This window comes from Rhodnius prolixus, unplaced genomic scaffold (assembly GCF_049639745.1).
Source record: "Rhodnius prolixus isolate KJV_2025 unplaced genomic scaffold, Rpr scaffold_7, whole genome shotgun sequence".
Taxonomy (NCBI): Eukaryota; Metazoa; Arthropoda; class Insecta; order Hemiptera; family Reduviidae; genus Rhodnius; species Rhodnius prolixus.
In genome coordinates, this window is record NW_027411582.1 from 32,569,213 (window position 1) to 32,592,918 (window position 23,706).

The window sequence follows — 23,706 nt, forward strand, 5'->3', positions numbered from 1 at the left end:
GAAAATATAAAAAGAATAGTTAAAAAAGGCCTCTAAAGTCTAGAAAGAGAATCTAATTGTTAAAATAGTGATTGTTCTGGTGCCTAGAAGTGACAGCATGAATTAAAGCTAATTATTTTATTACCTCTATTGTTTTTATTAATTATTATGTAGCTCGAGCTTTTTTTAATTAGGTAATTTTACAGTTAGATGGTATTAGGTATGTGTTAATTAATGATACCGGAAGTAAGCGAAAATAAATTGTTCTATGCTGAGAAAAATGCATAAAATGTTTCTTGATTGTCGAGTGCGCAATAGTACTGCCAGACTATATGGGTGAGTGATTTTTGCAGGGCGGGAGGGTGGGGTAATTACTATTTAATTTATTAATTCTTTGACTTTTGAATTTTTGACTAAACAGACGTATGTCATGAATACCTACTTCATATTTGATGCTTAGAATATTTTTTATTATAATTCTAATAGAAGAACTTTCATGTATATTTATGACAGTGATTTTTAGACTAGACAGACATACCATATGTTATCATACCTTTTTTTATATTTGATTGTTTGGCTTCTGACCGTCAAGATGAACCATTACCAAGATTATCGAGAGAGGTGTTAACATTATATAAGATTGTTTGGAGCGACGAGCGTACTACCCTCCACCGTCACTCAAGTCGTACTGAAGGGAATTGTTTGACATCTGACAAATAGAATTTGAGTGTCTCCTGGTGGCAAATATGTAAATTATAATTTGTTTACAATGTTGACAGTTCCAGTAAAGTGCTGCTGCCTAATGGCAAATATGTAAACTACAATTAGTAAACATGTATTGAGGTCCAGTAGGTGCTGCTATCTGGTGTCGATTTATAGAACTAATTTTTATTGTTTTTATCTTTTTTTTTTTATTTTCAACATTTTTATTATTCATTTAGTTTTCAACTTTTTTAGGTACTATTTTGTTAATTTAAAACTTTTCTTGTTCTTCTTCTGTAAGTGATGTACTTCTGAACTTTTTTATTGCTTATTTGGTACTTTTTAAACATTTTATTATTTTCAGTTTTCTGTAACTCAACCAACCCGCATAGCCGCTCTCTGAAGAAGGCAGTAAATTTGTCGAAAAGTTGTCAAAAAGACGAGTTGTTGATTTTTTATTTGAACCGATTCCTCGCTAATTTTAATACTTAATATTTATTATTTATTTATTTATTTTGTATATATGTAAAATTAAACTCTAAGTGATAATAGGAAATAAATAGAAACTTTTTTCAGAACTTATAAGTTTTTTTATTCTCTATTAATTACACATTTTTATAGCAAATAAATGGATAAGAAGCTCCATATTGACACGTAAAAACTTATTTCATTTTTATGAACTTTATTTTTATCATTTTTAACCAAACTGAACTTTTTTCAATGAATATGAATAAAAAATAAAAATAAATTTCATAGCAATGAAAAATGTTATATATTAATTAAGGGATAATTACCTGAAATATATCAAGCTGTTGCATGTAAAGAATGTGGTTCTAAGTTGTATAACCATGTCAGCGGTGAGCTCGCAGGGCTTGAACTTAAACTCTGTGAGAAATAAACAAACTGAAAAAAATGAAAAATACATATTCAGTAAAATCTCAATATATTTTTTGAACGTAATTCACTAACTACTTTGTGAATAAAACAAAAGTTGATTTTTTTTCACTTTCAACTAAATTAAATCGTTTTTTTTTATTAACCATTCAAGAAAGTTTGGATTTTATGTAAATTTAATTAGCTTAATTTAAATATAATTTTTACAAATAAAAACATACTAATTCTCTTTCATTTTTAAAGAAATTCTTTGTTTTATTTATTTATCAATAATTTATCTGTCACAATATCAGGCTAATCCCACGCGGAGGTCCCGGGTTCGAATCCAGCAGCTGACCCTTAGATTTTCTCTTCCTAGGAGCTTCTTACAGCTCACTGTCCGGTGATGGACAGTGTTGTCTGTAACGAGAGAACACTGTCCGGAGGCCGGCAGTGCACTGGAAAAAGCTCCGGGCGCTAATGACCTCAGCTGTTGATGCGCCAAAAAAAAAAAAAAAAAAAAAAAAAAAAAAAAAAAAAAAAATATCAGGCTAATACAATGCAGCCGATACCAAAAATAATTAAAATGAATTAAACGTAAATATCATGTTAAATTTCATGAATTCTACATACCCATGCGATCTAGTGGGAAACTTAGGAACTATATAGTTATCGGCTTTGCCAATAGAATGCTCTTGGAGCAGTCCGCTGATATAGTTTGATTTTCCAGATCTCTGCAATTTAATTTTTTTTTCATTATATTTAAGTTTTGTTGATTATACAAAGTATATGCCACTGAAGAATTGAGCCATAATTCTGTACGTGATAAATAAATGTATCAAAATTAATAACAATATCTATAATTAATTAAAAATAAGCAAAAGATCAAAATTTTTCACTGATACAAAAAATTAAATCTTGGAAGAAGTTGATTGAGTTAGAATTATAGCTTACAGTAGTGAATTATTAAAGCAAAAAACCATAGTCGAAAACAAATCACATATAATTATGAAATAATATAATAAGTAAGTCACATATTAGCCTTAAACTCTGTGAGAAATTCTTAATTGTTTATAATGCAATATTATAAACTGTTGCCCCCTAATAACGCGTCAGAAGCTTTGTTTACCTGGGATCAGAATTAAATGATGAAAACAAAATATCAGGTGAGGTAAACAGAGGGATAACGACAGCTAACCGGGCGTATATTGCCAATTACAAGTTATTTAAAACTTCAAACTTGTAAAGGACCACAAAGGTAAGGTTATACAAAACCCTAACACGACCAGTCCTCACGTACGGCGCCGAAACTTGGACCCTTAATATTGCGTTGAGCAACAGCCTTATGATATACGAACGGAAGATATTAAAGAAAATATTCGGCCCGGTTTATGATAATGAAACTGATAGTTGGAGAATACGAAGGAACTCCGAGCTCTATCAGTTGTACAAAGACGTCTGCGTAACGCACTTTATAAGAGTCCGACGAATGGAGTGGCTAGGTCACGTGGAACGAATGACTGAAAACAGAATGCCGCGGAGTTTACTGTTTGGTACACTGTTTAGCAAAAAAAGAATTGGAAGACCACGTAGGCATTGGCTCCAGGAGGTTGAGGAAGACCGTTGGAGAGCATGACTGGAAAAGAAAAGCAAAAAATAGGGATATCTGGAATGACGTTATTCGCGAGGCTAAGGCCCACTCCGGGTTGTAGAGCTACAAGTAAGTAAGTAAGTTGCTCCCTTATAGCCGATGTAATTCACTACAAATCTATGGAGGACCAGAATGTTTTTTAGAAAATACATTTTTCGTTGATTAAGAATAACAGAAAGAGAAATTAAAATTACAATGATTTATTGTAATTTTAGAGTAATTGAAATGATATAGATATTTTAAAAAAGAAAAGAACTTACTTGGATTCAGTAATCCTTCTTACATAAATTCTGACAGACTTCAACATTTAGAGAGAACTCGTTCGAGCAGCTCGCATGATTCAAGCTGCTGTTTGATTATGTGCAGGCTTTAGAAGCAGGACGATTAAAAATTTGATTGAGTTTGAAAACTAAATGAAAGTTAATGAACAATTGCCTGTGGATAAACATTAGTTCCACAAACATTAAGATCTTAGAAATCTGTAAATGAGAGGTTTAAGAAAAAAGTAGATTGAAGAAATGAAAAGAAAATGGATTAAACCACAATACCCGACAAACTCGCAATGGAAATTGTTTACGGTGCTAGGCACATGAATTTTTTTTAATGGAAATTTCAGAAATCACAATGTGCTAAACTTCAATCAGTAACGAAAGATAAGCTGTCAGATAATCTTAATTGTAGGTTGTAACATGCCCGATTTTGAATTTGAGGAACACTAGAATTTGTACTTACACTATTCAGATGAATTATAATAAACGATTAGTGAACTAATTATATTTTAACATAAAAATATGGGGGAAAAAAGAAATTAAACGGAAACAAGAGAAACGTATTTGAAGTGGTCTAGTCTGAAGACTGAAGCATAGCTTTGGTGGACTTGCTGATATGAGGTTTCTATAACCTGTAAGCAATGCCTTCGCAATTTCAGCTTTTTTAATATTATACACATTACTTAGAAAGAGAGTAAAGAAATACTAAAAGTGACTTATAAGTAACAATTAAGAGCATACAAAATTATTCTTAACCCATACTAGCTGGCAAAGTATTAAAATTAAATAATGAATTTCGAGGTAGCCCATCACAAACAAAGATTATTTACCCCTATATGATAGAACATGCAATACTAAACAATACATTATTTTAAAAAATGGAATTAACTTAGAAAAGTAAAACGAAAATAAAATAAAACATTAAGCATCAGAATGCATTCGTGTTGACTCCTAATCTTTTTTGCCTATCATTCGAGTGTTTTTTTTTCCGAAAAATTCTTTCTACTATCTAAACATAATTGGAAACTAAATACAAGTCATACTGGTTTACTTGTCTGCTAGCAAAACTCCTTGCAGAAGGAACCCAATTGACACCGAACTACAAAGTACTTGTATATAACGCACTACTGAAACAGACATGAAATGACGAATGCAGTCAAGTATTCGAATATTTACTGTGGTTACTTGGTAATCAATCAACCAAAAATTCTGCGCCGTATGTCAAAAGCTCCATTATACCTCTCGCAACTAAACCAATCAATCTGAAATAAAAGTACATTTTTCATTCAAGACTTAATCTCTTTCTCATTGTAAATGACCTGCTTTTCCATCTCTGACTCTTACAGACAACCCCAACTAACGATGTGTCGGTGATGGCCTCGTGATTTGCTTGGTAGGTCAATAATAATTGATTCACTAGATAGGTGCTAACTCCTCACACGCTTTGCATCTGTTACTTGGTTTTCCTGTTGCACGATTTATCAATCCTGCAGTTGTAAATTTTAATAAAATTATTTAAAACAAAAAAGTAGTCTCAAGTCAGATTTATGTTGCTTGCAGTTTTGGAGTCAAATTTAAAAAAAAGAAAGAAATGTAGTTGCAGTGTAAGTTAACAATAAATTATTGCTGTACATGGTTTTTAAGTTATTAAAACTAATATGTAACTAATGAAAATCTACTTTTCATTTCATTTCCCCATTCCCTGTTAAGTGTTCCTGAAAAATTGCGTACTTACAAGTGAAAAAACGTAAGTGTAAGCACAGATTGGGTTTATTGAATCAATTTATTAATTTGCTTGCTCTGTAATAAATTGTTATTGGAAAGCAAAAACTTTTTACTTTTTAATCTTTTATTGTAATTTGCCACTGCAACAGTTGTTGCAACAAGCAAATATGGTGAAAGAAAAAAGAAATAAAAGGAAATCATGAGTGGAGAAGGCACCCAGTGGTGCCACTCCAGTAACGTGCTTTGCTCTCACGATAAGAGAAGATCACGTGGCCACATCTTCTCTTCAATCTCCTTAGAGGATTACCTGGTAATGTGGAGGAAGACAGGTGTTCTATGAGAGGGTTAGGATGAGCTGCTGTAGAGGAATGAAATTTGAAAAAGTGGAGTGTTAGCAAGATCTGTAATGAAAGGAATTTTGAGGTCATTATGAATAGTGAAGTTAGATACATAGAACAGAGCGTTAAGAAGTTTTCGAAGTATTTTTGACTGTAATGCCTGGAGGCGTAATGAGTTGGAACGCTTAGTCGATCCCCATACTTCGATGCCGTAAGACCAAATAGGTCGCAGTAACAGTAGATATAAGAGTCTTTTGTTATGTAGGTTAAGTTTCGAACGTTTGTCAAGTAGTCTGGCGAGAAGTTTTGTAGCGTTGGTTAGTTTCTTGTCTTTTCAGTCTAGTATGGGGGATTCCATACTAGGTGCAGTCCAAGGTAGCGTACTTTGTCCACAGTTGGTATAGGAGTTTGGTTCAAGATGACAGGAGGTAGGATTTTCCGTCTGAGAGTAAATACTATAAACTTTGACTCCGTAGCGTTGGTTTTGATTCTCCATTTGAAAAGCCAGTCCTGTAAGTGGTTGATGTGTTTGTAGAGTTTGTGTAACGATAAGAGGATCAGAATGTGGAGATAAGATAGCAGTATCGTCAGCAAAGGTGGAGAGGATAGTATTTGGATGTTGAGGTATGTCTGCTGTATACAAGGAGTAAAGAATAGGACCTAGGACACTGCCCTGAGGAACACCAGCTCGAGCTAGACGGATATCAGAGTCTGCTGCTCCACAGTTGACTCTGAAATATCGATCGCAAAAACGTTAAAATAAAAAATCAATTTGATATATTTTAACATTTATTATAAAAAAAAAAAAAAAATGAAAGAATATTAAATCAAGTAACTGTGTTCATAAAAAAGAATTGTGATTGAACTTCTGGAATACAATTACTTTACACACAACATACAATTGTTCACGAATCTTCTTTACTTTTTTCCATCTAATCACTTATGAGAACATTATAACTTTGTATACTTTTTAAATTTTTATTTAATCTCAATTTTAGACAACTAAATTTTAAGAAAACGAAGGAGTTGATTTAAAAAAGACGCTTAAATTATTAGAAAAGCTACTAAATCTGTCCTTAATTAAATAAATAAACATACAATTTTGCATGCATGGTCTTGAGTGTGATTGCACATATAATGAGACAAAGTTCTGTATTTTGAGTCTTAGTGAAGTCAGTATAAGATCATATAAGATCAAAAAATAAAAAGTAAATTAAAAATTATTTTGAAGAGAGATAAAGAGAAAAAAACATGCTGTAAATAATAAGAAATAAAAATTAAAGAACAATAATCAAATAAAAATATCTTACTACTAACTATACATATTTAACAATAAATTATTGTAAATGTAGATAAAAGAAAGGCGTATCTTTAAACTTAGAGAGAGATTTTATAAAAAAATTGTACTATTTCTCAAATGATTTTCATTTTCTTAAGTACAAAAGAAGATTCAGTTCCAAAATAAAAAATTAAACCACAAGACAACTGATTTTTTTTTTTATTAATCAAATTCCTGCTTTTTTATTATTTTAATCAATCGGAAATTAATGTATAGACATAGAAAATTAAAAGAATAGGTCTGTTTTTATACTGGTCGATTTGCCTGCCTCCTTAAGAGAATGTAAATTTTCTCCTTAATCCAGTCTTTGTTGTAAGGAGCGTAAGTATTGGTTCCTTTTTGGTATCTAGAAAATAAATAAAAAGAACATATATTAATCGATGATTAAAACGAAGACAAGATTTGTATAATTAGGTGCCATTTAATAATGTATTAAAAATATTTTAAGCTAATAACTATCATCTGAATTTTCAATACAGTAGATCAGAATTTGACTTAATCAAATGAAAAATTATTTTGTTGATTAGGTGCCTCTTTAGTTGCAGTTACGATTCTGACTTTTTTTAAATATACGTTTCTATTTAATATAAAATGTTATTTCTATTTAATATAAAATGTTATTTCTAATAGTAATTCATTGTATTAATAGTAAGGCAAATTATTTTGGAAACACACTGTCGTTATTACATCTCGTTTAACTCGGGAACATTCAATGCACTTGAAAGAATGATTATCAGTGATCACTTTTAGTTACTCCCAAAATCATTAATTATATCAGTATATAATATTTACTGTGTTATGGAATTCATCATTGTCAAGATTGCAATTCCTAGTTGGCCAAATTAATAACTTTTTTATAATACTTATAGCAATAGAAATTACTTAAGATAACTCCAGGAGTCTTAGGATCAATTTATACAATCTTATTGATGGACATGATAAATACTGAAACATTCTGAAACTTTATAGTTCCATGATACATAAAATTAGTGGCCATTCATAAAATGGGAAGCGTACATCATTTTTAAAAAAATGTAGCCAAAAACCCTTTGATTTCAAGTAGAAAAATCTGGTTTTATGAAATAATACTGTGATATTAGTACTGTTATGATTTTGTTTGAAAATAAAGAACATATTTAAAACTTCTTTGTATGGAGCATGTCTGAAGGATGTGAAAAGAGTGATATTTCTCAAATTGTAAATGGTGGCCTCCTCGTTCGAGGCTTACTTGTTACCATTGGTTAGAATAATTGAACAACTTCGTAAAAATCACATTTTTAGCTCTTTAAAAGGTTTCAGATGCTTTCCTGTTGTGTCCAGGAAAGAGTATATAATAATAATAATGTTTTATTTGAATAGGGAAAACAAAATATACATATTCTTTTTATAAACATCAATGACATGGTACATTACCGTCTGTCAGAGTCTCATTTGAAACAAAAATTATTAACTTAATGATAAATACATGAGAACGATCTTTACTCTAGCACGAACCAAACAAGACTCCCGGAAAGAGTATATATGTAAGGCGATTGCTCCGACTGAAGTCTTTATATGTATTGAATCTGAACTTAACATTTTTGAAAATGTAAAACATTGTCCTGAATAACGTGGGTAAATTAAAATGGGCAGTCGGCGATGAATAACAATTAATGATGAATAAAGATTTTTGGATTGGATAGTTTAGATAATCGTACAGATCAGTAATTAGACTTTTTTTTTGTAATTATAATTTATAAAATTCGAATTTTAAATAAGGATTTTTATTGATACACTTATCTCCTCTTAATTTAAAAAAGAAAATATGTAAAAAAGGAGTTTATTTGAACGGCCAACTTTAGAGCCTTAGAGCCTTTATTTTTGTTTTACAAACTAAAATTCATTCTCTGGGTAAGATTATTAAAACATTACTATATATGAAAACTAAAAGCACTGCTAATTAGTCATACGCTGAAGAAATTAATTTATGTGAGGAGGTAATAATAATTCAAAAAAATTGAACTTTAAAGTTGCTCATAAAAGAAGTTCGGGACCATTTTTTAAATGGGATTATAAATTATATTATTTAACAAGAAACATTACTCAAGAAGAAACCAATGTTTATAAATAAAAAACACAGTTTCTGGCATTGCTAATAAGTGTATACTTTCCAGAATTTTATGGATTTACTGGTAAACTGAATATATTAAAATTATTAACAGCAAATTTCATTTTTTTATACACGTGTTTTGTACATTTTTAAGGTGACCTGAGATCTATTTCTAAAAATAAAAGAAATTATTTAAACAAATAATATAAATTTATTTATCTAATTCAAATAAAGCACTAGCACATGGAACCTAATTCGTAACTGTTTAAAAAGGTGTAATCAATTTGACCCTGGGGTTAAATTTACTCCAATTAAAGGCTTAAATGTAATGGATTTTTAGCTAAACTGAAAATCCGAAAAAATTTAATCAGACAATATCGCCAATTTTTTGAAGTAAAAGCATACATTAAAACAAGTCCTTCACTCTTTTTCAGTTTTTAACTAAAACTGCTGTTTCGCAAAAAAAAAACTTACACTGAAAACTTAAATTACAATCGAAATCATAAGAATACTTACACCAAACAAGAAAGGTCGGATAATTGATCAATAAAGTCAAATAACTGGCTTATATCATAGGTTATAGCTGGTGTGTTGGGATTTTGTGTTTTAAGATGTTCTTCATAAATTTTGCAAACACCTAAAACAAAAAATAATAATAATTTAATATCAATGGTGATATGGATGTGTATGTTTTAATTTGTTTGCACTAAAACAGAAATACGTTACTTACCTTCCATACATTCGTTAATTGATTCATAATCAGAATAAGTTCTCGTTTCAGGCTTTGGTCCTGGTTGTATAAGCATAATTGTGTGCGACTGCAAAGAAAAGAATATAGCTTAACTACAACACAAAAATAGGTTAAGATAGATAAATCAAATTATCTTTCTCATACCATTTGTGATAAGTATTTTTTTCTCTTACTAAGTGCACAAAACTGGGATGAAAATGAATAGCACGAATGTAACAATAATTTGCAATTAATAAAAGAAATAAATAAAATCGAAAATGCCGACTTTTAGGGAGTCCAAACTCACTCGTATAAACACTGTAATACTTCAGCTGTAAACGTCACAAGTAGCCATTAGTCTGTGTTAGAAAAATTCAAATTTGAATTGATTGTTGAATTCAATGTTTTTTAAACATAAAATCTGATGATGCACACTCACATGATTTTCATATCACAATTCTCATAGTTGTAATACTATGTTGTAATAGAATACAATTTTCTGGGTTTTCATCAAAGAGGAATTTGATCACTATTTCATATTCGGAACTTTTGAAAATCAAATTTAAATACATAGAGCTTCCTACGAATTTTTGTTTTTGAGATATTCAATTCCCTATTTTACCCACATTTATCGAAAATCTCAGAAGGTCTGAAAACTAAATTTATGGTGAAAAATTAATGGGGAAGTTTGGTACAATTACAACTTTCCACTCTCAAAATAGTGAAAGTTACACAATCTTTTGCACAATTTCACCTATGGAATTGTACATTTTAATTTTGAAAGAATATAATATAAAAGTTTCTATACAATTTCTTATTTTTTATTGTTATGTCTAAATGGCGAGGGACCTACCTAATGTATCATTTATCAACTTCCAAATATTATCCCAAGTTCCATTGCTTTTTTCCAAGTTTAAAAGTTATCTTTAGTTCTAAGAAACAATCTTAAGGCCTACAACATCGTGTGAGACCTCTGATCTTCAAATTATCCAAGCATCTTCTTGGGAGTATGCATCTCTCCCGGTTACATTAAATTTAGTATTGGCGAATCTAGGACCTAAACAGTTGTACAACATTAACACTAGTTCCTTATCCTTATCACTGAAAAAGAGATGCTTGCATGAAGATAAGAATAATACAAAATCTTCTTTTGACTCGGAAAAGCAGGGTTGATCTTGCCAGGACATTTTGGCATTTGACATTTCACAGTAGCAGCTTCTGTTAGTGACATTAATTTCTATTCACATCCCAAATTCCAAATTGTGTTGACATTTTTTTTTTTTTCAAAGGCACTTCAAAATACTTTTTTTTTTTTTTAACAAAAAAACATCTATTAACTTAAGTTAAAAAAGATACTTGTTTAAATCAATTAATCACCTAACTTAGTTAACCAAGGCTACAGTGTATAGGCTATGGCCATTCTTTAACAATCTTTTCCTCGGATGAACTATTTTTGTTTGCTCATGAAGAATTCCCTAGATCAGTTTTTGCCAGACATTCTGATTTGAAAAGCTTTCACTGCATGCATGTCAGCAGTTTTACGCTTTGACATTCGCTCCATAATTAACAATAGGTCTTATTGATTAATTTTTTTTGCAAAGAACTGAAGATTTTAATTAGGCTGTAGAATGGTCTATTACCTGTTATAATATCGTAGCTTACCTTATTCTCCACTGTTTATCTCAACTTCAAAGTAAGTTAAAGCACACAACAAGTTAAAAGCTGCACTAGAAGAAGATCTTCTGAATCAATGAACTGATCGCCTAATTTTTTAAGCAATTAAAATAGAAAATAAAGGTATTTTAACAAAATATTGTTTTCATTAAAGAGGTTACATGGAACAGTTATTTCTTGTCGCCCCTACCTTAAGCAGTAACTTAAGCAGCTAGCAAACATATTCTGTTCTGCAAGAACCCTTCTGTAGAATTTGTTGCTTTTGGATGTTATTTTTGTTTAGTATATCCACAAGTAAGTACCTCATCTGGTTTTATACAAAGCTAGATTCTTTCTTTAAAAAAAAAAATGAGATGTTCAGGGACTCACCTCTAGTCTCAGTTCGACTTTCAGCCTTCTATTCAAATACTTATACTTATGTTTACTGGGATATAGTTTGCAATTAATTAATTTTCTCTTTAAAACTGTATCATTTGCCTATAAAATACTTTTGAACGTTAAAATCCGGGTTCTTAGTTGTTTTAAGGTAAAAAAGATTTTCAAAATATGGGCACAGTTTAAAGTGACATAATAGGGTCATTAGTAAGATGATCGCTGCCGGAAATACAGGTCTGTGGGTGCTTTCCCAAATTTTAAAAAAAATGGCTGGAAAAATTGAGCGTCAACAAGATAAATATAGCAGTCGGTCGAAAACTTCAGCTCAAGAAAATAATTACTGACTAAAATGAAAGTTCAGAGATTGCATAGAAGAAATAGAAAGTATTTAAAAGGATTTTTGAACATACTTTGATTTGAACATATTAGATTTTGTACATATTTTTGAACCAGACTGAATCGTAAAATTAGATTTGCTCAGAAACCTGAACCAAAGACTGAATTAATACATGTGTATCGTAAAATAAATGATTCAAACCCGATCCATAACTATCTGAAAAGTTTTCGGAGTTTTCTTACCAGGGATTTCAGATGACCTCACTCAGTGAGATATTTGCTCAATTTCGATACAATAATAGATGTTATTTTGGTTTGTGGCAGCCTCTAAGAAGCAAGCTATTTAGAATACAATGAAATTCTTTTCTCTACAAACTCTGATGTAACCGTCCTTACTTGTGTCTCTCAGACGTGGATGAACTCTTAGTAAGATTGACGAAGGTTTTTAGAAGGTGAACTCTAAAAGTAGAGTAGAGTCGGTAGACCAAGTTTGAGATGAGCAATTAGAGTCGTAGCAGATGGAAAGAGGGATGAAAGAAGCCAGGGCCCGCCGCAGGTTGTGACTGATAGAAAGGAAATCTAAACCAGGTGGAGAAACTAATCCGAAAAATCTTTCTTGACCGACGAAAAGGGTTGCGGGACAAGTCTCTCTTAGAAATGGTTGTAGCATTTGGAGAAGGATTTGGGATTTCTCTGTCAGCAGAGCCAATTGAGGTTCATTCCCTTCATAGAACTGTCATCATTCAAGACAAATCGAGGAAAGCATTAAAATGTCAAGATTTATTCATCAATTTTTGTAACCCAAAGAAATGTCACCAGTTCATAAAACTAAATTATTATCAACAATTTTAAATGGAATAAAGTAAATAAAAACAAATATTAACTTAATAATAGATTTTTCAATCCACCTTCACTTCTGCTTCTCTAACTTCTTCCTCGATAACCACTTCTTCCTTATTCTCTTCTTTCACGTCCTCCTCTTCTTTTACTTCTTCCTCTTTAAGTTCTACTGTCTGTCTTTCCTGTTCTAACTGTTTAGCTCTGGCTTCTTCATCTGCTTTGGCCTGTTTCAATGCAGGAGTCGGCTGGCACCACATTTTGGCACATACAGGATTTGGCATTCCTTGTGGATTACAAGTGCACAGATTACAATCGACCCAAACTAATTCGCCGGGCGTGCATGGTCCTGTAATGAAATTTTTAACATTATGGTTAAATTAACATATTATTAAGATTTTCAGTATGTAATTGTATAGTAGTGTTAATTTTTTCTTTACTTACACTCCTAAGAAAAAAACGTTTTCCTCATTAACAGTTGGAAAAAGGAGAATAATTTTGACAAAGAAGAAAACCCTAAACTTTTTCAGTTACTTAGAAAATTTGCCGGTCAAAACGTTTTAAATGAAAGATTCATTTGTTAATTGAAATGAGTTTATGTCCAATCAAACAAGATACGAACAATACTTATAACCAAAACCGATTACTGAACCATTAGATACAATCAACTAATAATGTTATTCAATTAAAATCAAAAGCATAATGTATGTAATGAAATCAATATACAAGCATAAAATGTGTGGAATAATCACAAACGGAACTTACTGCAAATGTTGGGGCGGGTGTTGATCTAGTGGTCAAGAGAGTAGCTTCATATGTAGGAGGTCCCCAGTTCGAATCCCGTGTATGACTACTTTTTATTTGTCAGGAAAAAATTGTTTATAGCAAAGGATGAGCTTCTGCCCCCGTCCACGACACCTAATTGATAGTTGGACCTTAAGCCCCGCCTGAGAAAATAGGCGATTACTATACTTTACATAAGTGTTTGTTAGTTCAATTGATTATGAATCGCATGTCGTGGTAAAGGGCTGTATATGAGATAATCCGGAGTACGAAGATGTAGCAACGTTTCAGTCAAGCGTGACTGTAACTGAAAGTTGGGTAAGGATAGCAAATCGGAGCATTCTAATTGATTATTAGTTTGTCAATGTTAATGTTACAAGGGAATCGAAGTTTTTAATTACACTACGAGATTAAACAGATTGAAGGTGGTAAATTAACATTATTTATTTAATTACAAGCTTATAAGCTGAGAAAAGTCGGTAATGTATAGCTTTTAAGAAGCATTTCAGGATTTTTTCTATTCTACTTGATGAGTGTCATAGTTTGGAAACCAAAGAAAAGAACAGTATCCTAAAAGAGGGTGAACTAAATTATGATTCAGGACTCTGATGGAATCGAAGTTTAAGATTTATAAAGTTATAGAATAAATACAATTTTAATCTTCAGGGCTTGTTTTGTTGAGAAAAGATTTCCCATTCTGTCCTAAAAAATGTTTGCCCAAAAAAGTTTTATTACGTCTTAAAATTATAAATACGATGCTCATTACTCATTATTAGTTCAATATTTTCGACCAAAATCATAGTAGTTTTTTGAAATGTGTGGTTAATTGAGCTTCAATCTTTGAAGTATACTATTTTAATTCTACTTACAGTAAACCTAATCATATGTGCTGTACTTACTAAAGATAAGCAATTAGTAATTGCAAAAGAGCAAATCTGTATGAAGCCTCTATTAAAATTGAATAAAGCAGAACAAGAAAGAAAAATTGAAATTCTCATTTGCATTCTATCAATTTTAACGCTTTAAGGGAATGATATAAATTCGGTAGTTAGTTTAGCTATTAGGAGTAATACCTCTTGTTCAAGTTCGTTTTCTTTTTTTATACACGAACTAAGAAGGTGTACATTGGTAGAAATTGATTTAGTATTATCTTTTTGCTTGCACTTAATCTTGGATTGATAAAATCACATCTTCCAGATCTGGCATCGATCTCGAAAGTGACGCTTAAAATGAGGATTAATTGGATAAGTAAGATATTATGAAAATGTGGGTAATACAAAAAAAAAAAAAAATGTCAATGTCGACCACTTGTCCCACATGCTATTTCTCTGATAAATAGTAATATTTAATTCTTAAAATTTCTTTTTTATTAAGCAGTGTAAAATTACAATACCAAGGAACTGTTGTAGATATTGATTTTATTTGTTGGTTTACTGAAAGTAAGAACTATGGTGAACATTTCAAATGTTTTTATTTGTTGGAAACTTTCTTTGAAAAGTAGTATTTGTATTCTGTGCGAGAACAACCGAATTATTTGTATTATCTAAATCCAGTTCAGTTTATTCTGTTTGGTTATCAATTGAGAGTTGGTCATCATTATTTATAGAAAACTCTTTGAATGCGTTCAAATTATTTAAAGAATTAATTAATTCGTTTTAATTAAGTTAATTATCAAAATTCTGCATTTGAACAATTAATTTTGAGTGCAGGTATGAAGAAAAACTCTGACATACTTATGCTTAAAAAATAGATGTTTTAATAATGATCTTTAAATGATTTTAATTTTAATAATAAAATAAATTTAAAATAATGAATTTTAATTTAATTTTTCAGAAATGATAGTAATTACAAATTCACTTTAGAATTTGTAATTATTAAGCTTCATTAATCTTAATTGATGAAATTACTTACCAGTTCTGGTCGTTGGGATTCCCGTATAAATAGTTGGAATGAGAAAAATCAAAACTGAGCAAAGTAAAATAGTTGAAACTTTCATTTTTTTTAATAAATATATTGTACTAACAATTTTAATAAAGTTTAAAACAAAAATTAATTGCACAGTAAACACTATTTTCGTTTGGTCCCACTTCAGTAAAAACGTGAATCTTACAACGAAATTAAATTTAGTCCAGACTTTAATCTGTTTTCACAATACAATGTTGGTTTGAAGTGAAGATACCTCTTAATGTTGACCAGGTAAAGTATACAAGGTGAAATAAATAAAAACCTAGGTTTTAAAGTCCTTGAATCGCTCGTTCACAACGTTTATATCAGTTAGACATTGAACAGTTTATTAGTGCAAAGATGTTTATGGATTATTATTGTTTAATTTTAAATAAAACATCATTATCTTCCTGATCTTTGCCATTTTATTTGTTTAATTATCAATTCTTATTTTTTAATTATGTTTTCGTTTCACTATTTAATAAATATTTATCACGAAAAATACTTCATACTGGTTTTTACGCAATTATAGGCGATAGGAGAATCATTGATTTATATTCAAATTTATTTTAAATGAAACTGAAATTTTAATAAATAATCCATTACTTTGCATTGCGATTCACCTCACACGGTAAAAACTTTACAATAATACAAAACATGTATCTATCTTTTTTGCTTTATTAAGAATTAGATTAACTATAAAATAAAGTTTACCATTTGAAATTTCCGTCTAGTATCTATTTTTCATTTACTTTAAGAACCTATTTATTAGCATAAATCGAATGAAATCTCTCCAAAGCTGCGAAAAATGGTGGGATCCAACGTTGTGGCATATAAAATGTTTGCCAGAAAGACTGTACTTTTCTATTTCAGTTTTGGCTAATAAATATTGACCCAGGTGGGTACCACTTACTGATCTGCCTACAAATTCATAATAAAAAAGATTTCATGACAATGAAATCAATTAGATTTAATCTTAAGAGACAAAATCTGGCTTAATTAAATAAAATAATGGGGCGAGGGATTAGTAAATCTGATTTAAAACACCTAATCTATCACTGACAGTATAACTATAATAGCAAATATTTAGAATAAAACGTTAGAATGATCTAGCATGACCTAAGAAGCAACCGATGACTATAAATTTTAAAGAGGTTCAAGGAATGGATTCACAATTGAGGTAAATTGTTATTACACCCAAAATTTTGTCTCAATTTTTTCAACTAGTGAATTCAGAATGTAATTTTTTTCAACCGAAAAATAATCTAATACATCTATTTGTACTTACATATTCGAGATGCTTTTAGGATTATACATCTCGGAATATACAGAAAAGAAGTGATTGCTTCTCTGTAAATACTTCATATATGAATATTACAACCAGCAGTTTATAGCATCAAGGTTGTGTAACTAAAAGGTTTTGCCGACAAGCATATGGGGAGTACGTAGGTAATCGCGAAGGTAGATCCTATTTTCTTACCTGAAGGTGAAGGGAATTTCATTGGGAATTATAAGGTAAGGCTTTCGAGATTGAGTGAACTGAAAGTTGAGCAGTTAATAGGTCAAAGACAATAAGGAAGTTGAGGTCAGCCTAGGCTGCGGCATCTGATAACTTTTTTTCAAGCATAGGTAATGGAAACCCTAGACTGTAGTTCTCTAGAAATATCTAGCGAACGACAGGTTCGTGTAGTAAGAATTTTTAACCCAATCAGGATGATTTGAAATCCCTACAAAAAATGTCATTAAACCTGATAAGAGAATATAGAACAAGAATTAAAGTTTTAAAACATACACACAAAAAAACACAGAGCCTTTTCTGAACTCCTAGACAACAAGAAATGTGAGGTAAGTAAAAACCTGATGAGCTAACGTAGGTAAATCTTCTTTATCAAACGTTAAGCCCAGAGTCTGTGTTGCCCTTGACTCTTAGGCTGAAATAGACATAAGATGACACCAAATTATTTCTTGTACCTAGTCAAAGAGAATGTCAAGCCAAAGAATCCGCCTGAGATTATCAAATGGAGCAGCAAGGCTCTGAATAACATTGTATCGCTGATTATAGGACATCTTCTGTGGCTCGCCAATTGTATATCATGAAGATAATGCCTCTGTGGAATTGAATTCTGTGGCACTCTATATCTTAGAAGATGGACGTGCTTTGTGCAATGAAGATTTAGAATCTTGAGTGGATATAACTCTGAGGAAAATTTTATAAAACTGTTTATAAAGAGAGATAGATTTTGAGGGTAACCAGTGTGAATAAAATGAGAGTTAGCTTTTTCTATTGATTAAGCTGTAGGCACACTTAGAGCCTAGGTCTCTTGCCTTGAGACAGTGCCTCGAATACAACATAATTGGTATTAGAGTAAAAAATCATTCTTTTGTTTACTTTAATCTCTCGTCACGCTATTAAAAAAAGATACACACAAATAATAATAATAGTAATTAATAGGGAAGGGATTAGCTATGAGGTTAGCATACTGGACTCCCACGCGGAGGTCCCGGGTTCGAATCCAGCAGCTGACCCTTAGATTTTCTCTTCCTAGGAGCTTCTTACAGCTCACTGTCCGGTGATGGACAGTGTTGTCTGTAACGAGAGAACACTGTCCGGAGGCCGGCAGTGCACTGGAAAAAGCTCCGGGCGCTAATGACCTCAGCTGTTGATGCGCCAAGAAAAAAAAAAAAAAAAAAAAAAAAAAAAAAAAAAAAAAATAGTAATTAATATTACTAATCAATTTTAATTTCGTAAACAATGAGTGAAGTATAATTAATATCACTTACGGATAATACCTATTTGATGCCAAAAATAACAACTTTCATTTGCCTACTGATGCTTAGCAAAGAATGATGCAAAAAGCGACTTATAACTGCGTATACTTTACGGCCAATGAACTAAGTCAACTAAATTAAAAATTCTGGTTTCATTATGTGATAACTTCATTCCCATTCCTTGACCAGATTTTACTAGCATTTTTTTTACGAAATTCTAAAAAACGGGAGGAAAAAATTACAAAATCTCCAAAAAATCAGGGTATATTTTTTTGTTTTAAATTTTTTAATGATATAATGTTTATTTATATATATACAAGGAAACACTCAAGCACAAACGGAATTCATTATTTAATGATTGATTTCAGTTTCTTATTTTTTTCACGAGACAACATATATATTATGTATAAATATAAACATTTGATGGAAAATATATCCATATATAAAATTGGTTATTATCTATAATAAATATTTATATAAAAAAATGTACAAATCTAATAAAAAATTCACGTTATACCAAAGACTGTGTTCAGGACGGGTTTCAGTTAAGTGAGTGGTGCAGACGAGTTTTCTTTTTTGAACAGTTTTAAGCTACAGAAAATGTTTGTACAGCCTTATTTCTTTGTAATATTATTTAGAAATGGCTTATTGATAAAAAATTAACTAAATATACCATACTTACCACAAACTAAGCCTGGAATACTTGTCTTTCACATGAGATATGTGTACTTCACTAACCATGGAAGGCTACACTGGTTATGAAAGCAAGACGAAGGTTAAGTTGATTAATATACAATTCAAACTTAACTGAAACCTAATTAAATGATTTTGTTTTAAAGAAAATGCTATAAAGTTAATACAAAATTAAGGATGGAAAAATTATAAATAGATTAAGAATGGTGGACTACAAATGTACAAAACGTATTCATTTACAGAAATTACTAATTTTTTAAAACCATTATTCTTCATTTGGTCTCTGAACGCAATTAACATAGAAAATATTCATAGTTGCAAAAATTAGATTTTTTGTAGCTGTGCAAAAAAAAAGTTCGTTTTTTCTCTCTGTCGGTTTTTATGTTAAGAGGATTTGACATTATTTTAAAGATTTTAGCTTACTGTAATGGTGAGATTTATCTTCAGTTTCAAGGCTGCCTTATTCATTAAATGAAAATCAAATAAAATACGAAAAAAATCACATAACTTGAACAGTAAGCTCAACTTAAAGACCTACTGAATTTCCTTTGATAAAGTAGTCAACGATTATGGATGATTACATTTTTAAAATATTGATTTGCGAGTTAATAAATATTAAATGCCAACTTAGATCGTTATGCAAAAAAATAAAAATAAAAATAAAGATGGCGAAAAAAACAATGAGCAAATCAATTTACAAACTTAAGACAATTTATATTAGATGAACTTCCTGAGAACAAAGAACTCTATCCATCGGCAAGAGAAAGATTCATGTAAGAAAGGCTTATGAAAGATTGGAGATATATGTTAAGTCTTGAATGGCACTAGAAAAGGAAGATTTAGAGGTTTTCAACGCTGCTGAAAGATAAACTGGATGGCATCTGGCAATTCGATAAGTGTAATTGAAAGAAGTGGAAGACATGATATTGATGGCAGAATATAATTGAGGAAATAATGGTAAAGGCCTAAAGCTAACTTGATGCATCTCCTTAAAAAATCAAAAACTCAGGGTAAGCCAAGCAAATAAAATAAGAAAATCGTAAATGTTCTTCCATGAAATAATTTACACTCGATGATGGATGATCGACAAAGATTAAAGGAAAAAAATATCTACGTTTAATACAAACTTTAAATACTTGTGCCTGACCTTTCGTATACTTTAAATCTTAAATTTAGAAAATCAACTTGAATTTCATTTTCAGGTTATGCTAAAAAATATTAAAGTGGTCTGTAAAAAGGTCGGTCACTAGTTTTAAAGTAGCATACGAGGTGAAACAATATTTCATACTAGGCTATTTTCCTTGTTATTCCAGACATTTAGCCACCTAAACATCACTAAAAAGATCTGCTATCAGAAAATTAAATAACTTAAATACCTATAATTTGTAAACTAAAAGAAGAAAAGCATATTTTTAACGTACATATAATTTTTTGCTCAAAAAACAAGAGATCTTCAAACATTCAACCCAAGCAATCGCACTTAGAAGTTTTTAATTTTTACATATACGTACATACAAATAAAAAAGGACTTCTTTAATCACAGATTTCCTAAAAAATAATTGTATTTTCTAAATTTTGTCTTCAGCGTAAAATTAATTGGTGTAATTGAAGGAGAGAGCGCTTAACGTCATTGTTTTAATTTATTTTTTGTTCTTTTCTAACGCAAATATTTTTTTAAATAAAAGTTGGACAAATTATTAAACCTTTGATTAGAGAAAAATAGTTATTTAAAAGAGGAAAAATTACCTAAAATTCAATTCCATTCTCGCAACCTTTTCGTCAAATTCATTAACAATATTAAAGTTTGTGATGTACAAATAAATTTTAATTATGAAACGGACTGCTGTAATTAAAAGTTATAATAAAAGTTTCTGAAATTCCATGCAATGTTATTGTGAAAGTTAAAAAGTATCTCTCCACTTTTAGAGGTCTATACTCAGACGGGGCACTTGGCGGTGTTCCATAACCACTATTTAATACCATTATTTTTCTAAATGAACATGCTTAATATGATTTGGGCTGTCATAAATGTAGCCTAACCAAATGCCTCAATTGCTACACATTTACGTGAGGCATTATTAATGTATTTATTTTCTCTGAAAATCATTTTCTCCGAAAAACTAGGATGTTATCTTCAATTTTGAAGGGTAGCCTCCTTATTCCAGATACTAATAATAATCTCACAATACCGACGCGTCTTATTCAGCTCATTTTTCAGGAAACTTAACACCTTAAGAAGTGTCTGTAAATTGTAAAGAGAAGAAACTACAATAAAATAAAAGTAGCATACAGATACAGTCGACTCTCGATAATTCGAATTTTTCGATAATTCAAACTCTACAGCTGCTAACTTCGATAAATCGAAAAAATTCAGTGTATTTAGATACGCTCGTTAATTCGAAATCCTTTTCCCTTAACAACGAGGAGAGAAGGCTCTATAATTCGAACCGAGGCCGCTTCCCCTCTTTATAATTCGAATTTTCCCTAGTAATGTTTACTCCTCATCTTCCGCTTATTGTCCATTTCTTAATGTTTCCCTCCTTTTAGCCCACTTTAACTTTCCAATTCTCTTTCTTAGTTTGTCACGATGGGAAGTACGTCTCCCTTACTGTGTCCCACAAAGAAAACAGTATCGCGGCCGTGAAAAGTGGTTCGAAAAAAAAGTTATAGAAAGATGATAATTCAAACTTCTTGATAATTCGAAATCTCGATTAATTCAAATTTTTCTTGTAGTCCCTTGGATTTCGATTTATCGAGAGTCGACTGTATTCAGGGAAGACCCTGCGCAATGCGTACTAGATGATCGGCTTCTACAAATAAGAACGACATTACTTAACCAACCAAATTGATGGCATAAATAAAAGGTTTTTCCATGTCGTCTACGACGAAGTTACCGCTAAGTGCTCAAGTCTAATTTTTGACCCTTACCGATTTTTGAGAAAGACCGCATTTCTTTTTTTTTTTGTTTTTGTCTCTCTCTCAAACAGCGAGAAGAGTTTTTACATGAGAAGTATGCATTTTATAAAATGTTTTCGGCACGTTTCACAAATTCAATAAATTTTATTAAAATAAATTATAAATACAAAAAAAAAAATCGATTATTCTGTAAATAATTAAATATATATATAGAATTATAAATATATTACAAATATTAGAAATATGTTACATGATTAGCAAGAATCAAAAAAAAAAAAAGGTACCAAATGACCAAAAAAAGTTGTTTTTACTTAATTTTTCGATCACTTAGTTTTAGTATTATATATATATATATTATTTTGTACATTTTTATGAATTGCTTCAACATTTTTTTATTTTATTAATTATTAAGTTTTTACATTTTCCGATTCCACTTCACTTCCTATATATCTACTATTTCATAGTTTTTATTTAAATATACAATTTTATTCGTTCAATTTTTCTTGTTATTCTTTTGCCTTTTCAAAAAAACAATAAAACATAAAATAAGACAACAATATCTTGACTAATTAGGCTTTTTAACAATATTGAATGCGCACTTACGGTATATTGAGCCTATATAATTATTATTATTATTTATTCCCAGGTAGTTTTCAATTTTTTATCATTTATATATTTAAATAAATAATGCTGCTGCTACTTATATGAATAAGAATTTTTTCCTTGACTTGATAGGTGCTCTTCAAGACAGCAAAACTGTATTATTATTTGTTTGTTTAAATCCTATTTTGGGTAGCCCTGCTGTTCGTTTCCGCTGTTTGTTCTGATCTTTAAGGACGCTACCTGTCAAGCCTGGAAATGAAGAAGAAAAAATTGAAATTAATCACTCAAAATTGTTTTTACAGCCTGTGGAATGCAACAGGAAGACGAATAGACGTGATACTCATACTTTTGTAATTTAAAGAACAAATATTGCTTCATTTTAATTCTTTCATACTGTTGATAAGGAAAAATGAGGTATTGCTATCATGTCAAATACTGAAAATTGAGTCTTCACAATAAATGATAAAATTTCATGTGATCAGAAATGACCCATATCAGAATAAGAATCCTCACTTTTTTTTGCATAAAACTTTAAAACATTTTCTTTAAACTGTCAATACTCAATTGTACATATTTAGAGCCACAACTTTTGTTGGGAACATTTTGAAGAGAAAATTATTTTTTTGTGGCACAAGTGGGTGGATTAGAGGGAGGGTAAAGGCTTCATTTTCCCTCTTCAGCGATGAGTCCGAAAAGTTAAGTGAAGTATAAAGAAGCTAGCTAAAGCAGAATAACTAATAAAATTTGTTCCTGAATGTGTTGGTTCCCACTCTTCCTAGAACTTTACTAGAAAACCTGGGTGAGTTGCCATCACCTGGGCTTGCACTACTATGAGTAGTTTGGACTGTCATCAAGTTAGGCAACCCCTCAAATTCATTTGTTTATTCATTCATTCATTCATTCTAAATTCATAGAAGGAATTAAAGTTTGACTGCCTGAACCAGGGATGGCGAACCTTTTTGAGACGTGGGTCAAATTTTGTTCATTTTTTTTTTAGTACTAGCTCTTGGGTCACGAATGCCCATTTGCACAAGAGTTAAGTTTAAAAATTTTAAACTGAATATTTTCAAAACTAAACATC

The 23,706-nt window shown here is 30.6% G+C and overlaps 2 protein-coding genes and 1 long non-coding RNA gene across 10 annotated transcripts in view; all 3 read right to left on the reverse strand.

Moving 5' to 3' along the window:
- Nucleotides 1-984: 984 nt before the first annotated feature.
- LOC141447450 (uncharacterized) lies at nucleotides 985-4,231 on the reverse strand. Its single transcript, XR_012454337.1, has 3 exons — nucleotides 3,466-4,231; nucleotides 2,188-2,288; nucleotides 985-1,584 (listed from the first exon to the last, which is right to left on the reverse strand). It is a non-coding gene; the product is annotated as an uncharacterized lncRNA (long non-coding RNA).
- A 2,066-nt stretch (nucleotides 4,232-6,297) lies between these two features.
- e(r) (enhancer of rudimentary) lies at nucleotides 6,298-16,015 on the reverse strand. Of its 4 annotated transcripts, XR_012454335.1 has the most exons (6): nucleotides 15,612-16,015; nucleotides 12,989-13,266; nucleotides 9,861-10,027; nucleotides 9,696-9,783; nucleotides 9,482-9,602; nucleotides 6,298-7,222 (listed from the first exon to the last, which is right to left on the reverse strand). XR_012454335.1 is itself a non-coding variant. In XM_074114984.1 (5 exons), the coding sequence occupies exons 1-5, from the start codon at nucleotides 15,694-15,696 to the stop codon at nucleotides 7,123-7,125; spliced, it is 672 nt and encodes a 223-aa protein (XP_073971085.1). In that variant the 5' UTR covers nucleotides 15,697-16,014; the 3' UTR covers nucleotides 6,298-7,122. The 4 variants fall into 4 exon arrangements, 3 of the variants coding, with proteins under 3 accessions (XP_073971085.1, XP_073971086.1, XP_073971084.1); XM_074114984.1 differs by lacking the exon at nucleotides 9,861-10,027 and having other exon boundaries at nucleotides 15,612-16,014; XM_074114983.1 differs by lacking the exon at nucleotides 6,298-7,222 and having other exon boundaries at nucleotides 9,478-9,602.
- A 6,131-nt stretch (nucleotides 16,016-22,146) lies between these two features.
- The window catches only part of LOC141447447 (leucine-rich repeat flightless-interacting protein 2), a 127,987-nt gene continuing 126,427 nt past the window's right edge, over nucleotides 22,147-23,706 (reverse strand). For all 5 annotated transcript variants that reach the window (XM_074114981.1, XM_074114982.1, XM_074114978.1 and 2 more), the window contains one exon: nucleotides 22,147-22,874. The gene's annotated coding sequence lies outside the window, so the exon portion shown is untranslated. The remainder of the gene's footprint in view (nucleotides 22,875-23,706) is intronic.